Source organism: Martes martes, assembly GCF_963455335.1.
Source record: "Martes martes genome assembly, chromosome: 15".
Lineage (NCBI taxonomy): Eukaryota > Metazoa > Chordata > Mammalia > Carnivora > Mustelidae > Martes > Martes martes.
The window spans coordinates 67,452,027-67,470,787 of record NC_137903.1 but is presented as its reverse complement, the minus strand read 5'-3'; the positions used below and the strand labels follow the sequence as shown (position 1 = coordinate 67,470,787).

General features: G+C 40.3%; 1 protein-coding gene across 2 annotated transcripts in view; it reads right to left on the bottom strand.

The window, feature by feature from the left end:
- Nucleotides 1-18,761, bottom strand: part of F5 (coagulation factor V) — a 71,235-nt gene that overhangs the window by 24,217 nt on the left and 28,257 nt on the right. For both annotated transcript variants that reach the window (XM_080824944.1, XM_080824943.1), the window contains exons 6-11: nucleotides 16,089-16,310; nucleotides 14,547-14,712; nucleotides 5,684-5,861; nucleotides 3,590-3,689; nucleotides 3,080-3,291; nucleotides 1,837-1,987 (exon numbers count right to left, since the gene is read on the bottom strand). In XM_080824944.1, the coding sequence (XP_080681070.1) occupies nucleotides 1,837-1,987; nucleotides 3,080-3,291; nucleotides 3,590-3,689; nucleotides 5,684-5,861; nucleotides 14,547-14,712; nucleotides 16,089-16,310 (1,029 nt within the window). The remainder of the gene's footprint in view (nucleotides 1-1,836; nucleotides 1,988-3,079; nucleotides 3,292-3,589; nucleotides 3,690-5,683; nucleotides 5,862-14,546; nucleotides 14,713-16,088; nucleotides 16,311-18,761) is intronic.

Below are 18,761 nucleotides of genomic sequence, written 5' to 3'. Positions count from 1 at the left end.
CTATGTTAGCCAAGGGAGAAGTATCAGGAGAAAGACAAAGCCTTTCGTTCCCGTTGACTTACTCATTCATTTGTCAAGTGTGTATCAAATGCTCTGTTTTCCACATTCTGCTTTTAAAGATAGTCTAAACCTCAACTTACAATATTATCTAGAATGAGTCTACCTGGAAGAAAAGCATAATATAAGAAATTCACCTTGACACATTGGTTAGTGAGTAAGAGATAGTGTCCCTCACAGGCAGGCAGATTTAGCACATTTTGCAGTTTTAATTACACCCTCTTAACACTGAGATAATCTATAGTTTTTATTCAAGTATTGAGTTCACACATTTTATTATTTTTCAAAGGAACACAGCTTTAGGCAGTATCTTTATTTACTTAGGTTCTAAGCATGGTGCTAAATCACAGGTGTGACTTCTATAAGGGCAGGGCCCACCTCTGCCTGTGCCACCACTCTGGCCCGGATACTAAAGTGATGCCTGGCACCAGGGAGCACTTAATGACATAATATGTTTTTAGTTTGTATTTCATTCGGGAGGCTCTTCTAAATGGTCTATAGCTGTCCTGTCTGATACAGCGGCCGCTGACTACAAGTGACTACCGAGCACTTGAAATGTGGATAATCTGGATTGAGATGTGCTGTAAGTGTAAAATACACACCAGATTTCAGAGACCTAGTACGAAATAAAGAAAACCAATCTCATCCATTTTTATATCGGTTATATATTGAAATGATAATATTTGGGATATAGTTTACTTTAAGTTTTCATATGGTTACTAGAAATTTAAAAATTATATTTGTGGCTCATGCAGAATTTCTAATGGATAACACTAGCCTAAAACTATGACAGATTCACTGCCAAAAATGAAATTATGCAAAGAAAGCTGAGTAACTCCCTGTTTGGAATTGTTTTCAGGACACCTGCCTGTTCTGAGAATTCCAATCATTCATATCAGAGAAAGTGATCATAATGGCTCTTGACTCTGAGGAACAGTGGTGGGAACCCTGACCCCCGTGGCAAAGTTTGCTTTTAGCAGGCTCAGGGCAATTTCTCTCAGACTTCTCACAACAGTGGCTTTAGGCGCTGGCATTGAAAACCACAGCAAATGCCAGAACTTTGGCTAAGGGAATTCCTTCTGTTCTGAACTTCCTACCCCTCACTTCACACCTCTTCATGGATTGGCTTTTTTTTTTTTTTTAAGATTTTATTTATTCATTTGTCAGAGAGAGTGAGCACAGGCAGACAGAGAGGCAGGCAGAGGCAGAGGGAGAAGCAGGCTCCCCACGGAGCAAGGAGCCCGATGCGGGACTCGATCCCAAGACCCTGGGATCATGACCTGAGCCGAAGGCAGCGGCTTAACCAACTGAGCCACCCAGGCGTCCCCACGGATCGGCTTTTTAAGATTCTGGCTCCCCCTCTGCGTTTTGCCTTCGTTTGATGGGACCACCCAGCTTTGGATTACTTACCTTGTTTCTGCTCCGGCCACGGAGCCTGTTCAGCTTGTACATGGTCTAAAACCCCACACACCACTGACAAAGGCCTGGAGCCCCTTCCTCAACACCCCACCCTCGCCCTGTTCCTCCAGAGCGGAGGAGCCCGGAGCACGTGCATAAACGGCACATGCACATTTGGAGCTTGAGACCAAGAAGACTTCCTAAGGAGAAAAAGCTCTTGGCCTCTGGTCGTAGGACGGCTGCTCTAGTATTCCCCAGTAACTTCGTCACCAAACGTCTGGGTGGCGAGTGAATTCTAACCCGTGCCTCTGCCTTCATGCACAGTCATCCTTCAAGCATGGGAGGGAAAAACCGATGGACAAAAGCAGTGATGGGACTTACTGCTCATGATGTTTGATTCATAAAACTTGGGGTCGTCACGTTTCACCTTGTCGGGATTTTCACAGAACTTGTTGATGTTGTCCTCGATGTACCAGCTCTTGTTCTCATCAAACACAGCGAACACAGCCTGCTGCTCGATGTCTGCTGCCCTCTGGAGGGGAAAAGTGCCCTGTTCCGTGATTAACGTCCCAGTAGATGACCCACAGCACTGAGTCCTTCTCGGAAACCAAAGAGGCGCAGTCTTGGGGCCACCGCAGCCACAAAGTCTGGCATTTATGACAGCCCATTTTATACAAAGCCTTTGTTAGAGCCAAAGGTAATATGCAAAGACAAACAGAGCAGATCAGAAAATTCAGAGACTAAAACATCCTAGTAGAAAAATTCTATCTCCTCATGGCAGCTGTAATTGTGTTTTATCTCTGTGAGTGGACACCTTTCCACCTGGATGACTGATTAGACATGCTCCACATAGCTGCAAGGAGAAAACAGGAGGTTGCAATAGGAAAGCTTTCTACCTCTCCCTACCTGTTTCCTTTCCTCGCTCAATAAATTAAGGTCTTCCAAAGGTCCATTTCTGATTTTTCCAGGCATTTATTTATTGTGTATGCCTTAGGATGAACTTCTTTGATTATAGCTTAGCCTGATCGGGAATTTTAAGTTAATAATATGGGACTATTATTTTCCAATGAAGATCCATATCTTTGTTCACTTTTGTCTCTATAATTTAGTCTCACTAGAGATGGACCATTGTCTGGGTCCAACTTCACCAGATTTTGTCTCCAAAGTATTCTCTCTCTTATTTCTCCCTGGTCCAGGTCTCTAAAGAGAACAAGGATTGGTAGAGAGCTTTACACTTTCACCAGGTGGCATCTTGCTGAGCCCCAAAACAACCCTGTAAAAAATTTTTTTAGGAGGGTATTACCCATTTAATAAAAGGAAGAAATTAAGAGAGGCTAAGTGGCTTGGTGATGACATACAGAAGACCTGGAATTTCAAACTAAAACAAAATATGGTGTCACGTTGCAGAACTGCCTTCTAGAGTGAGAATGTAGATGAAAATAGACGAGCAAAAAAAAAAAAAAAACACCAAAGGAATAAATGTTGTCCCATTTGCGTTAAAGAGGGCAACATAGTAATCTGTTCTCTAGAAGGTGAAGCCCCATTATTTAGCAAGGAGACCGAATCTGTTCCAGCCAGAACAAGTTCCCGGGATGTCTGAAAGTTTAGTTTGCGGACAGGATACCTGTATGCCTCGTTTATCGAGGGAGCGGCTCTTGCAAATGAGAAGCAGGCCGATCAGCCCGGACGCGATGTCCCTGGTGACGTCCACGTTACTGTAATAGGGCCTCGTTAGGCACTGCGCGTCGTGCTCTGTGGGCTCGTCAGACTCTAGGATGTTCCACTTGTAAGTGTACGTTTCCCCTGGTCCGACGGCTCTGACCATGGTCTTATTGTCTGAAGGAAGACAGAGTCACACTGTTTCATTTTCAGATTATCACACGGGACAGCGAGCCGTGAGTTCTCATCAGAACCAACCCCACTCGGGAAGCACAGAGCCCGGGTCCCACGGCGCCGCGGAGAGGTCGCCGCTACGGGTGGCGGCCCCGGGGTAACAGGGTCCCAGGTGAACAGGGTTTGGGACACCCTGTGTGAATGCCACCGCGCTGTACGGGGTGTGTCGCCGAGCCCGGGCAGGGGGAGAGACGGCAGCTGGCAGAGGCGCCCAGCTCCCCTCGGCGGACCCCGTCCACACCTGAAGTGAAGGACGCGTTGGCTTCGTCTTCGTGCGGGGAGAAGGTCACTCCGTGCGGATAAATGCTGTAGACGCGGCTGGCCATGTTCTTGAACACGATCTACAAGGGCAACCCAGACTCGTTATTCCGGGACTTCAGTCCGGTCGTGAGAACTGACACGGGCGCTGGCTCCGGCCGGTCCCTGCTGGAGGGGCCTGCGCGCTTGCCCTGGGCCGCGACCTCTCCCGTCACCGGGCACGAACTTTCGAGACTGTTCCACCCCATGGTGAGGGGGCAAATGGAAAGAGAAGTCCGCCCTTCGAAGTGACGTTTTCCTCACAATGTGCCACTCTTCCTAGCCCGACCCCTGTTCCCCTGGCCCTCTCCTCTGGGCTCGGCCACATGCGCCGTCAGCTCCGTTCCTTCTCCTCTTTAGACCGCGATGCCCTTCTCCAGCCCGGCAGATCCCCTGGGACACTGTCCTTGGTGTCCTTTTCTGAGGGGCACCCGGACAGCCAGGGAGGTACAGTCACACTTGCTAGAAAGGACGGGAGAGCTCAGAAATGAGGGAAGGGAGAGAAGAGCAGAGAAAGGCTGCGTTCGTTAGCGAGTTTTAACTGAACAAAAATGCCCTTGTGTGCGGACAAAGGGGTGACGGGAGGAGCAGTATCTACACAGGGGTCCCAGCCAGGCTCCTTAATCTTCAAACGAGAACCTTCTCTCACCTTCCGTTGGTTGGCTGCCTAAGCATTTGGGTCCCCCTTAATCGGTAGACGACCTGCGTTCTAGAACCTGCCCAACGTTTGCAACCTTCACTTCTCTGCTGCCCAGTTCCTACCAAAAGCACCATGATGGGACACATTTTTAAGGAAAGTTGTCTGAAGAACACTCAGTGTTCTTGAGTCACGTCTAAATGTACCCCCATCAGAGACCAGCCAAGGGAGAACTACATACCAAGAGCACAATGGTGACTCGTTTATACTCAGTTGGATTTACTGTTCTGCTCTCAGCTATAATGACAAACATTATTTTACAAAGCGATGTGACTGATTCACTCATTCATTTATTTAAGATTTATTTATGTATTTGAGAGAGAGAGAGTGGACACGTGGTGCAGGAGGAGCAGAGGGGGAGAGAGGATCTCAAGCAGACTCCGGGCTGAGCATGTGGCCAGAGGCAGGGCTCCATCTCGGACCCTGAGATCAGGACCTGAGCCGAAGTCAACAGTCGGATGCTCGACCGACTGAGCCACCCAGGCGCCCCGGCAGCTTATTTACTAAACCAGTTGTAGGGATGCTATCAAGGACTCCACCCACTGTATTATACAGCATCCTCTTTTCAAGGATCCATGGGGGAAACTGGTCTCAGTATCAAGGGGAATTATGTTTTGTTTTTGACTTCTGTGAACGTTGCCCTGACATATTTTACTCGGATGCTAGAAAACTTTGGACGAAATTTGTAGGCAACCTTATAGACGCTTATGGCGTGCTGTGAATTGTATAAGACTGATGAATCACAGATCTGTGCCCCTGAAACAAATAATACATTCTATGTTAATAAAAAAATTAAAAAAAAAGATTAAGTGAGAAAGATTAAAAAAAAAAAAAAGGCAGCACATGGCGTGTGTATACTTATCCATGGCTTTATTTTCTTTGTCCCCATATCATCCCTCACCTCAATTACATTGGCTCTTTGTTTTATTCCTTTATAATTTGATAAATTGTCTCAGATTCTTTGTATTATGACGTAGGCTATAAATCAGAGCAAATACTACATAGAAACTAAAGTTGCATTTGAATTAAAAACTACATGGACAGGGGTGCCTGGGTGGCTCAGTGGGTTAAAGCCTCTGCCTTCGGCTCAGGTCATGATCCCAGGTTCTGGGATCGAGCCCCACATCGGGCTCTCTGCTCAGCTGGGAGCCTCCTTCCTCCTCTCTCTCTGCCTGCCTCTCTGCCTACTTGTGATCCCTGTCTGTCAAATAAATAAATAAAAATCTAAAAAAAAAAAAAAAACTACATGGACATATTTTTCTTTTTAATACAAAGAACCAGTGCTTATAAACTGTCTTTTCTATTTAATTTCTCCCACGGTTCTATATTTCTGTTACTTACTTTGAGTGTGTCTCTGACCTGGGCTCTGATAATTGGGCCCAAGATCCCATCTTCTTTGATATTATCATTCTCCATACGTTTAGTGAAAGATTCATCTTGATACTGTTTGTAGACAACCTTCTTATAATGTTTTCCAATTTGGTTTGAGAAATTATCCAAATGCAGAGATCTGTATTTTCTTAAAGTGAAATGAATTTTTAGAAAAATTAAACCATCTGCTCAAGTAAAGACCCCTTATGATTTTGAAACTCCTTGTGTTTAGAAGTTCTGCTCTTGGATTAGCTAAAAATGCTAGTTTTCTTAAAAAAAAAATTCATAATGTGGTTTGCAAAGTCCCAGTATCTGTTCTGTAGCTGGAAAACCGGAAGCCTTTGTCTCCTGCAACACTGACAAAGTTGCAGGCATGGTTAGAAACAGCTACTTAGAACTTCCTGTCACACTGGTCACTAGAAAGACCTTAGATGTCTCTGGGAAAACGTCTATCCAAAAGAAAGGAGAGGACATACTGTGAATTTTTCTCAAGTCTTTGTTATCACTTAATTTATGATAACTTTATTGACTTCCCAGATATTTCTCGATCTCTAAAAGTTATGTCCCACACCAGGAAGCTTTGACTGTCTTCATCAGTCATAGTTCTGTACTGTTGGGCTCACTTTCCTATCATCCATCAAATCCAAGTGCCAACTAAAAAGCAACCACCTCCACTCATCTTCTGTAGCGACTCGGTACAAGACTTGGGGCTGCAACAAGAACCACTTTTCCTCTTGGTCCTCTTTATTGCCTTAGTTTGTAAAAACAGAAGTTCTGTGATAGAATTTACTCATTTTCTGCATACATTTTGCACAATAAAAGGCACACACTATTGCCAGAGCCCTGGAATCTTACTCAGTTCCATCAATTAGTATTACATAATCTTGAGCAAGTTCCTTTCTTGCTCTTTTTCTCAAATTTTTTGAATAGCAAATACACTCAAATGATTTTGATTACAGAAGAAAGCTCTCACTCACATATTTTTTCCCATCAACCCCACCTCCCTGACCTTCCCTGTATTTTCTAGATATTCACTTGCATTAATTTCATATGTATCATTCCAGAGCATCTTTATGCATAAATATGGAAATGTTACTTGCAAATATAAATATTCGTACACTCTCATTCCTTTAAGAAAAGGCACCTTGACTTTTTTTTTTTTGCATTTTCCCAGCTTCATTGAGGTGATTTTGACAACTGTATATATTTGAGAAGTATAACATGATTATTTATGTATGTGTATATGTGATTACCACAGTTACACTAATTAACACTTCCATCACCTCATGCAGTATTTGTCATTTTGTGTCTGGAATGTGTCTTAGCATGATCTTCTGCAGGTTCATCCACGTTGTCTTAACTGGCAGGCTTTCCTTCTTTTTTAAGGCTGAGTAATATTCCTGCGTGTGTATAATATTTTCTTTATCCATCCATCCATCAACAGATGCTCAGGTTGTTTCCATGTCTTAGCTATTGTGAATAGTGCTGCCGCGGACATGGAATGCAGTTATCTCTTGAAGATACTGACTTCGTTTCCTTGGATATAATTCAGAAGTGGGATTGCTGGATCATGCGGCACTTCTACTTTAAATTTTAGGAGGCGTCTTCTTACTATTTTCCATAATGGTCGTACCCATTTATATTCTCACCAACACTGTACAAAGTTCCCTTTTCTTCACACCCTCACCAACCCTGGTTACCACTTTTTTGTAGTAGCCATCCTCACAGTGTGAGGTGATAATCTCATTGTGGATATGATTTGTTTTTCCGTAACGACGAGTGACATTGAACACCTTTTCACATATCTATTTTCCAATTGTATTTCTTTGGAAAAATGTCAATTTAGGTTCTTTGCTGATTTAAAAAAATTTATTATTTTTTAAGATTTTATTTAACTAATCTCTACACCCAACATGAGGCTTGAACTCACAACCCCAAGATCGAGAGTCCCATGTGTCTCTGACTGAGCCAGTCAGCAAGTCATCACTGCCTTTCCCCATTTTTTTTTTTGCCATTGAGTTTTTATTTACTTTTAATTTATTTTTATTTTAGGTGTCAACACCTTATTAGAGATATGGTTTGCAAATATTTTCTCTTATTCCATAGATTGCTTTTTTGTTTTATTGTTTCTTTTGGTGTACAGAAAATTTTTAGTTTGATGTAGGCCCACTCGTGTATTTTTGTTTTGGTTGTCTGTGCTTTTTGTGTTATACCCCAAAAAGTCATTGGGAAGACCCATGTCAAAGGGCTTTCCTTCTACATTTTCTTGTAGAAGTTTTATGGTTTCAGGTCTTATCTTTAAATATTTAATTTATTTTGAGTTCATTTTTGTGTATATGCTATAAGCTAAGATCCAATTTCATTCTTTTGCCTGTGGATATCCAGTTTTTCTAACATTAATTATTGAAGAGACTATATTTTCCCCCATTGTGTATTTCTAGTGCTCTTGTCCCAAGATTAGTTGACTATATATTTCTGGGCTATCTATTTGGCTTCATTGGTCTAAGTGTCTGTTTTTATGCCATTATTATATTGTTTGCTATAGCCTTGTAATAGAATTTGAAATAAAAAGTGCAGTGCCTTCAAGTTTGCTCTTCTTGTTCAAGATTGTTTGGTTATTCAGGATCTTTCGTGGTTCTATATGAGTTTTGAATAGTTTTTTCCTATTTTTGTGAAAAATGCCGTTGGAATTTTGATAGGGATTGTATTGAATCTGTAGATTGCTTTGATTAATATGAACATTTTAACAAAATTAGTTCTTCCAGTTCATTAACATAGGATATCTTTCTATTTGGTTGTCTCCTCTTCAATTTCTTTCATCAATATCTTATAGTTTTTGGTATATAGATGTTTCACCCCCTTGGTTAAATTTATTCCTTAAACATTTTATTATTTTTAATTTTATTGAAATGGGATTGTTTTCTTCATTTCTATTTTGGATAGATTGTGGTTAGTTTAATAAGTACAGCTGACTTTTATATGTTGATTTCATATCCTGCAACTTATTGCATTCTTTTATTAGTTCAAATAGATATTTGGTAGAATGTTAACTGTTCTCTATACATTAAATCACATCATCTGCAAAGAAGATAATTTTATACTTTCCTTACCAATTTGGATGTCTTTTATTTCTTTTCCTTGCCTGATTGCTCTGGCTAGGATTTCTAGCACTATGTTGACTAAAAATGGTAGGGACCCTTGTCTTGTTCCTGTCTTAGAGAAACAGCTTTCTTTGAGTATGATGTTAGCTTTGGGTTTGTCATATATGGCTTTTATTATATTGAGGTACATTTATTCTATACTTAACTTATTGAGAATTTGTATCATGAAAAGACGTTGAATTTTGTCAGTTGTTTCTTCTGCATCAACTGGGTTGCTATTATGACTTTTATCCTTCAATTTGTTAATCTGGTATATCACATTTATCACATTTATTGATTTGTGCATGGTGAAAAATCCATGCTTCCAGGGATAATCTCACTTGATCATAGTGTATGATCATTTTAATGTGCTGTGTATTTGGTTTGCTAATATTTTGGTGAGGATTTTTGCATCTGTGTTCAACAAGGATACTGGGCTCTCATTTCCTTTTCTTGTATTGTCCTTATCTGGCTTTGATGTGAGGATAATGGCTTGTAAAATAAGTTTGGAAGTCCTCCCTCCTCTTCAATTTTTGGAAGAATTTGAGGATTCGTGTTAGTTCTTCTTTAAATGTTTGATATAATTCATCTGTGAAGCCATGTGATTCAGGGCTTTTCTTTATTTGGAGATTTCTAATTAATGATTCAATCTTCTTACTTGTTACTAGTCTGTTCAGATGTTCTATTTCTTTAAGATTCAGTCTTGGTAGTGTGTATATTTCTAGGAAATTAGAAATATTTATTTATTAGCATTTATTCTAGACTATCCAATCTGTTGGCATATCATTGTTTATAGTAGTCTCTCAAGATCCTTTGCATTTCTGTGATAAAGATCGTAATGTCTCCTCTTTCAGTTATAATTTTAATTATTTGAATCTTCTCTTTCCTTGGTTAGTTTAGCTAAAGGTTTGTCAGTTTGGTTTATCTTTTCAAAAAACCAGCTCTTGGTTATTTTGATCCTCCTTTTTTCTTTCCTTCTTTTTTTAAATTAACATATAATGTATTATTTGCTTCAGAGGTATGGCGATCTTTTCTATTGTTTTTCCAGGGTCTACCTCATTTATCTTTCCTCTAATCTTTATTTCATTCCTTCTGCTAAATTTGGGTTTAATTTGCTCTTCTCCCTGCCCAGCTCCTTGAGGTACAAAGTTAGGTTGTTCATTTGAGAACTTTCTTTGTTTTCTAATATAGGCATTTATTTCTATAAACTTCTCTCATGACTGTTTTTGCTGTATTCCAAAGTTTTTGTATGTTATGTTTTCATTTTCACTTGTCTCATGATACTTTTTTGATTTTCCATTAGATAAGTTTTTGACCATTCCTGAAAGTGTATTTAATTTTCAAGTATTTGTGAATTTCCCAATTTTCTTTCTTTATTGATTTCTGGTTTCACACCACTGTGGTCAGAAAAGACACTTGATATGATTTTGTTAAAACTTATTTTGTGGCCTAATATATGATGTATCCTAGAGAATATTTCATGTGCACTTGAGAAGAATATGTATTTTGTTGCTGTTGGATGAATTGTTCTCTACATGTCTATTAGGTCCACTTGGTCTATAGTGTTATTCAATTCCACTATTTCCTTATTGATTTTATGTCTGGATGATTTACCTATTGTTTAAAGTGAGGTATTTAAATCTCCCACTATTATTGTGTTGTTGTCTATTTCTCCGTTCACTTCTGTTCATATCTACTTCACATATTTAAGTGGTCCAATGTTAGGAATATATGTATTTATAATTGTTATAAACTCTTGAAAAATTAACGTCTTTATCATATAGTGACCTTGTCTCTTATGACAGTTTGACTTAAAGTCTATTTTGTCTTATGTAAGTATAGCCAATCCTGTTCTCCTTCAATTACCATTTGCACGGAAAATGTTTATCCCTTTACTTTGTTTTATCATGTATTATTAATTTTTATATTTTTATTTATTTTCAAAATTTCTTTTCAGTGTTCCAGAATTCATTGTTTATGCAGCATACCTAGTGCTCCATGCAATACATGCCCTCCACAATACCCACCACCAGGCTCACCCAACTTCCCACAACCCCCGCCCTCCAAAACCCTCAGTTTGTTTCTCAGCATCCACAGTCTCTCATGGTTCATCTCCCTTAACTTTTAACCCATGTGTGCCCTAAAGCTAAAGTGAGTCTCTTGTAGACAGTATATTGTTAGATGCTAATTTTTTATCCATCTGGCTACTCTATTATCTTTTGATCAGAGAATTTAATCCATTTATATTTACAATAAGCATTAATAGATAAGGACTTATTATTGCTATTTTGTTGTCTTCTGACTTTTTTTGTAGTTCTTTTGTTCCTTTCTTCCTCTGTTGCTATTTTCCTTGTGATTTGTTGATGTTTTTGTATTTGTATGTTTTTATTCCTTTATATTTTGTGTATCTACTAGAGGTAGAAGTTTTGGCTTTGTGGTTATCATGAGGCTCACATAAAACATAGTTCTAACAGCTTACTTTAAGGTGATGACAACTTAAATTCAATTGTATAAAAACATCTACACTTTCACTACTCCCTCCCAATTTGTGCTATTGATGTCACACTTTACATCTTTTTATATTGTATATCCATTAGCAAAGTATTTTAGCCTTGTGATTTTAATACTTCTGCCTTTAGACTTTTATTTTAAAGTTTTTTAAAAATTAAAAGTCATTATATACCACCATTACAGTATTAGAGTATTCTGAATTAGACTATATATTTACCTTTTCCAGAAACTTTTATACTTTCATGTTTTCGTGTTGTTAGTGTCCCTTCATTTCAACTTGAAGAACTCTCTTTGGCATTGTAAGGCAGGCCAGTGATGCTGAGCTCCCTCAGCCTTTCTTTGTCTTGGAATGTCTCTTCACTTCTGAAGAAATCCCTTCACTTCTGAAGAAAAGCTTTGCTGAGTGTAGTATACTATTCTTTGTTGGCAGAGGGTTTTTTTTTCCCCCTTCCAGCACCTGGAGTATATCATCCCATACTCTCCTACCCTGTAAGATTTCTTCTGAGAAATCTGTGGATAGTCTTATGCAGATCCCCTTGTATATGACAAATTGCTTATCTATTGCTAATTCCAGGATTCTTTCTTTGTCTTTGACTTTAGACAATTTGATTATCACGTATCTCAGGATGATCTTTGGGTAGATCTTGCTTGAAGTCCTTTGAGCTTCATGAATCTATATGTCTATAACTCTCCCAAGATTTGGGAACTTTGTAGTCATTATCTTTGTGTAAGCTTTCTGCCCCTTCATTACTTCTCCTTTTGGGACTCTCATAATGCATATATTCTTTTGATGGTAAATATAAGTCATGTAAGCTTTCTTTACTTTTTTCCATTCTCTACCCCCCTTTTTGTCTCTATAACGGAATAATTTCAAATTTCCTATCTTTGAGTTTGCTGAATCTTTCTTCTGCATGATCAAGTCTGCTACTGAAGTTCTCTATTGAATTTTTTTAGTTCTGTCATTATATCCTTCAGTTCCAGGTTCTCTGTTTGGCTATTTTTTATGGTTTTTATTTATTTGTTACACTTATTTTATTCATGCATTGTTGTCCTGATTTCATTTCTTTGCCTACCTGTCCTCTTCTCCCTCACTGAGGTTCCTTAAGATGATTGTTTTGAACTTTTTGTCAGACAATTTGTAGATCTCGATTTCTTTCACATTGGTTATTTGAGCTTTATTAGTTTCCTTTGGTGGTGTCATTTTTGCCTAATTTTTTGTGATTCATGTGGCCTTGTATTCATGTACATTTGAAGGAGTAAACACCTTCTTCTGGTCTTTACCTACTGATTTTGTCGGGTAAAGACCTTCTCCTGTCAAGTCTCTGGGCTGCTGGGACTGCCTCTGTGATCACAGCTGAGTGAAGTTGGAACTGGGTCACATGGCTGCTTCTGAAACTAGAGTGGCATCTGAGGTTAGTGGGCCTTTTATCAGGGGGTGAGGTGGGCATGGATCCTGTCTGGTCTCTGGGCAGATACAACTGCCTCTAGAACCTTGGTCAGTAGAGCTAGTGCTGGGATAGTGGCTTATTTCAAGGTTTATAGTGGAGTTTGGAAATGGCAGTGCTGTTATTAGGTTTTTTGATGGGTGTGGCTCCCATCTGGTCCTTGAGAGGGTTCCCATCAAGTCATGGGTATATCCCTTGGTGGGCAAGACTGCAGTTGGGAGAGCTGGAGCTGGGTTACAGTGATGCTTCAAGATTTGCAGTGGGACTGAGGTCTGCAGACCAGCCTCCTGGAGCATGGATGGATGGGATTCCCTGAAAGTCCCTGAGCTGGCAGGACTATTCCAGGGCTGGAGCTGGTTACATGGCCACTTTAAGATCCATACGCCATCCAAGGTCTGTAGGCCACCCTCCAGGGTCACGGTCAGGTGTGACTTCTTCTGGGTCCTTTGGCAAATGATGCTGGTGTTGACACCAAGGCCAAGTGGGGCAGTAGCTGAGTCCATAATGGAATAAGGTTGTTTCCAAGTTTGTAGCTGGGAGCACCATCAGTGAATCTACCATCTAAGCATGATGTGCCTTCTCAAAATATCCTTCCTTGGTCTCGGCTTCCATTAGGAAGGTCTTGCAATTTCTCAAATCTACCTGGATCCCAAAGCTGTCACAGAAGTACTTTTGTTTGTGGACAGCTGTCAAATTACTCTAGCCGTGGAGGAATATGAGCAGGGGACCTCCTCTTCTGCCATTTTTACCTCCCTTGACCTCTTAATCTAATAACATAACTTGGAGAACTTTTTATACTAGTATACAGGGAATGTTTACATCCTTTTTTGAAAACGGATGCATAGTAGACCATCATATGGGTGTGTCATAATTTGTTAAACTCATTTCCTACTGAAAAACATTTCAGGTTGTTTCTAAACCGTTGCCACTACTCACAGTGCAGCAGTGAATATCCAGTACATACATCACTTCATATGTGAATGATACACCTACATAGCAAATTCCCAGAGTATGATTGCTGAGTCCGAGGACAATATGCATTTATCATTGTGAGCATGTGTGTTTGTAATGGCGATACCTATTGTCGAATCATCTCTTGACTGGCTGTATCAAATTATTGTCCCACCAACAATGTATGATAGTGCTTGTCTCCTATAGCCTAGCCGACAGATTATGTCATCAGGCCTTGTTAGTCTGCGAGGTGGGAAATAATATCTCAGTGGAGTTTAATTTGCACTTCTCTTATTGTGGGTGAGCTTGAGCATTTTCAAGTGTTAAGATTATTTGAATTTCCAAATTTCTTACTCTCTCTGACACCTTTTCTAATCTACAAAATAAATAAAAGCTATTTCTAACTTGGAGAGTTAAAGTAAAACTCATAGCAAATGTTTCACATGGTGCTTGGCAATAGCAAGCATCCAACAAGTGGGTAGCGCTATTACTAGTAAGACTGGTGCTGCTGCCGTTACTACTACTACTACTGTTACTAGTACTACTGCTGCTGTTGTCGCAGATGCTACTACTACTACTACTATTGTTACTACTACTACTACTGCTGTTACTACTCTCATGCTGCTGAGTTCCCATGGGGAGCTTAGAGTAATTCCAGATTGATTTCGACAAAAAGAACTGAATCCAATACATGTATGCCCCTGAGAGCAGTCAACTCATGGCATCTCACCCCATGCTTCTAAGACCCCTGAACCTTCACATAGTGGTCAGAGCCCCGAAACTCACTTGTCCATATTCACTGGTATGACCGGTGCATAGTCCCAAATGACTTCCTCCGCAGCAATGAAGTATTCCCACCTCTTCATGTGCCGCCTCTGGTCACGAGTTAGTTTCTTAGGATTCCTGGTTTTCTTCGCACAGTTTTTAATGTCTATGTGAGCCTGCATCCCAGCTGAATTAGAATACAAAGGCAATGAAAGGATTTGAGAGAAGAAATTACGGCCAATCTAAATGTCTCTCTTTTAAATACATTTGTGGAAGATTTAAGTAATTACAGCAAAAGTGCTGCTCGGGCAACTTCTGAACAGTCTGGTCTGCAGCTCTTTCAGTACCATAGAGAAAGGGGTAAGAATTAAAAGCAAAGGAAAGAGAAGATGGAAAAAACACGAAAAGATTTCATTTCTTTCAGAGGGGAAAAAAAAGGAATTTCCAGATCCTTAAAATCTTATGACTTAAGTCTTGTTGATTTCTCATTTTTCCCACCATCTGTCCCTTTATTTGCAGAATAGAGAAAATGCTAGCGCATACTGTATAAAATTATTCTTAAGAATTAAGTAAGTTAATATACATATTGCTTAATGTCAATGATGTTAGTTTTGCTGTTGCTGTTTTATTATTATTGGGGACTCTATCCACGGTACTGTGACAATTTCATGACTTCAAACATAATTTTGACTGCTCAGTGCAAACAGGAAACAAAATGGTCCCATTGAAGTGTCTCTTTCTTATGTGTCTGGCTTTTACATACATTGTTTTGGTAAGAAAATTATTTCCTGTAGTGATGTCACTTACTTACATTGTGGTCTCTGTTTACACAGACCCTCTTCCCAACAGTTTTATTTATTATTTTTATTATTTATTTATACATTTATTTATTTATTATTAACATATAATGTATTATTTGTTTCAGGGGTATTCCCAACAGTTTTAAAGCAACAATGTGTAATAGAACAATTAGTTATTTTGTTTACAAGATACCACGTAACAACCTGGGCTGACTCTTTTTCCCACCAAAACTTACCGATGTTCCTTAAAGTCTACTCCTTAGCTAGTTAAACACTAGGCTTTTTCTCTTCAACATACATCCATTGGGTTCCTCTTTGTGCCAGGCTTTGTGTCCATCTTGTTATAAAAGATAATCTTTCCATGTTCAATCTTTTGTGCTTTCTGTAACTTAGTGCTTCCATAAATTTGCAAATGTTTGATTTGTTCTAGCACTTAGGTTTTTTCTTTAGCTGAATACTAAATAGCCCAAAGAAGAATAACTCTATGTATGCATTTACTTCCTTCCCTTTTTCTCCTTTTGAGGAAGTAGACCCTTTTTCAGCTTTTGCCCCATTTTAGGAAATCTTTGTCAATTCCTCCACTTCCTCTATCCCAACTAATGTGTTAAAGTCTAAGCGCAGAATAATGAAATTCTGTTCTCAGGACGAAGGCACTATGTCTGGAGCATGGGTGGCTTGAAAACGCGAAGGAGAATGAGGGAATTCGTGCTTGGGATGGAAAGATCCTATACTCACAAGCAAAACTGTTGGAAGAATTTCTTACCTTGAAAATGTCTTGGGATGAGAGAAGATATGATCCACTTTCCCTGTGGGCTCATAGTCATGTTTGCAGTAGTGGATGTAGCACTGACAAGGGTGATAGCCGAGATCTTATGATGATTCTGCTCCAAGACCTGGCCGTTGAAATGAATGGAGAACAGCTCTGGCCCAGAACTCATTCCGATCAGATGCCAGCTAATGTGATCATGGGCACAAACTGTGATATCTGAGAGGGAGAGGTGGGGCGTACAACAGGCAGTCAGCGCTCTGTAACAAACAATTCACTCACCAGTTAGGTACTGAGCACCTGCTGTGCATCAGCCATTGTTTCTGGGTGTACAGACCCTCCAGCCGTGCCTCCGGCCCTGGCAGAACAGACATCTGAGTATTGGGCAAGCAAGCAGTCACAGCTCACCGCAATGAGTGGTGCTCGAGAGCTAACAACAGAGTCTGGAGATGAGCAAAGTTAGTTCAGAAACACAAGGATTGATTGCTAAGGGATTAGCCCAAGGAGGGAACCAAGCAGGTCACCAACCATCCTGGTCTACGGGGGACTGAGGAGTTTCCCAGGACGCAGGATTTTCAGTGTTGAAACTGGGAAAGCCGTCTGAAAGCCTGGGCAGTTGGTCACCCTACAATCAACTTGCGCTCAGCGGGAAGGCGTCACCAGAGCCTGCAATAAGGCTGAGTCCAGGAGTCTAATCCTCGCAGCAGGGCAGAGGTCAAAGCTCTGCCTACGGGAAAGATGTGAAGATGCTTTAGGAATTTTTGATTGCTTCTTTAACCACTTGTTGATTGTTTAAATGACAATGCAGTGAATTACTCTGTGGGGTATAGCCTCTCCTTAAATGCAATGGACACATTTTCATTACGCCAGGCCACGGGGAGCATTTCATGGATTAAGTAATGGAAACAGAGTAAAAGCTGAGTTTCATTCCTTCTTTGTGCTCACAGTAACTGGGAAAATGCTAATGTGCTCTGTGGGAGAGTCCAACCCTGGCTCGCATCCTTGGCTTGGGTTTTGAATTTCAGATTCATAACCCCTAGATACTACATTACGGAGCTGAGAATCAGTCCCTTACCTACAGAGAGGCTGAGGGGCTTGTATTTTTTAGGAGACCACTGTAACCTGGCGGGGATTCCTAAATCATGGGTGAGAACAAGAAGCTAGAACCTGCAAACAAGAAGCTAGAAGGTAGGAGGCTTTGACGAAAGTGTTGATGTACTCCAAAGAAATTCTTACACTGAATTAAGCATCTAACATATCTGCATTAGCATTTGTCATATTTACTTAATTTACCCTGCTCCATGAGGCAATTGTGAAGCATTAACTTTTCTGTTTCTACTAATGACAGCCCCCTACCCTGCCTCTTTTAAGTCCCAACTACTCTTTTTGACTATAAATTCATAAACTCTGTGACCTGATCAAGTTTTTAATTTTTTGCATAGGACTTGCTTTCGTATGACTTCTATACATTTACAGAAATGTAAAATGTAAATACAGAAATTACAGAAAAGATTCACTCTGCCAGGACACAGATACAATGTCTCTTTGACCACTCCCCTCTAAGGATTATAGCACTGGCAATGTCTTTTATATGTAAGAAACTTCCTAACAATCTCTGCCCACGGATGGATGGCTAATCCGTTTTTGTAAATAGGCACATTGAGACAATTAACTCCCAAGGACCACATCAAGCTAGAGATGTGAGCAAGGCTTGACTCCGATCTCCTAAGACAGATGTCAATTGACGAAGTTTGGGGGACTCTGAGTAACAACCAGAGTCATCTGAGTACATCTGTATTAAACCAGGCGGGAAGGGAGAGCCAAATGAAATAGAATACAATTTAAAAGTGAAGTCCAGTTCTCAACCTTGGGCAAGTTCTGTTTTTAGGAAGTAAGCCAGTTGTGATTGTCAAATACAGAGAATGGCCTCTGAGAAGCTTAGCATTCAGAAGTATGAAATTATTTAATAAAATAATGTTTTCATTTTTCCATTCTTTTCCCTCAGGGTCTTTGGTTCTAAGTCATTTCTATTGGAGAGACGGAAGAAGAAGTCTGGATGGGAGTCAGTTTTGTTGTTTTTCTTTCTCTCTCTTTTTTTGAAGGTTTTATTTATTTATTTATTTGTCAGAGACTGAGCGGGCACGAACGCATGAGCAGGCAGAGTGGCAGGCAAAGGCGGAGAAAGAAGTAGGCTCCCTGATAGGGGCTTGATCCCAGGACCCTGGGATCATGACCTGAGCCAAAGGCAGATGCTTAACCAACTGAGCCATCCAGGAGCCCCTGTTTTTGTTTCTTTTAACAGTTGCTATGATTTTGCTTTTCCACAGAGTCTTCATGAACATGGAGAGTGAACGTCTTACACGCCATTGGGCATTACTCATCCATCACCTCTTGAAACGCTCCTAGTGTTTTTGTATGTGGCGTATTTCTCCTGATCTATTCATCCCCACTCCTTGCATTCTTTCTGTTGATCCTTCCTGCTAGGGATCGACTTGAATTTGTATTTTGTAGGGCTTTCTCTGTGGAGGAAGGCCTGGTCATCATGCAGAGGAACCACAGAACTCACTGCAGGAAAGACTGAGCTTGTATCTTGGAGGTCTTCCTAGAGGCACAGGGCAAGGTGGAACCTGCTCAGATCCCTACATCCCATACATTAGCTGCACACTCTTT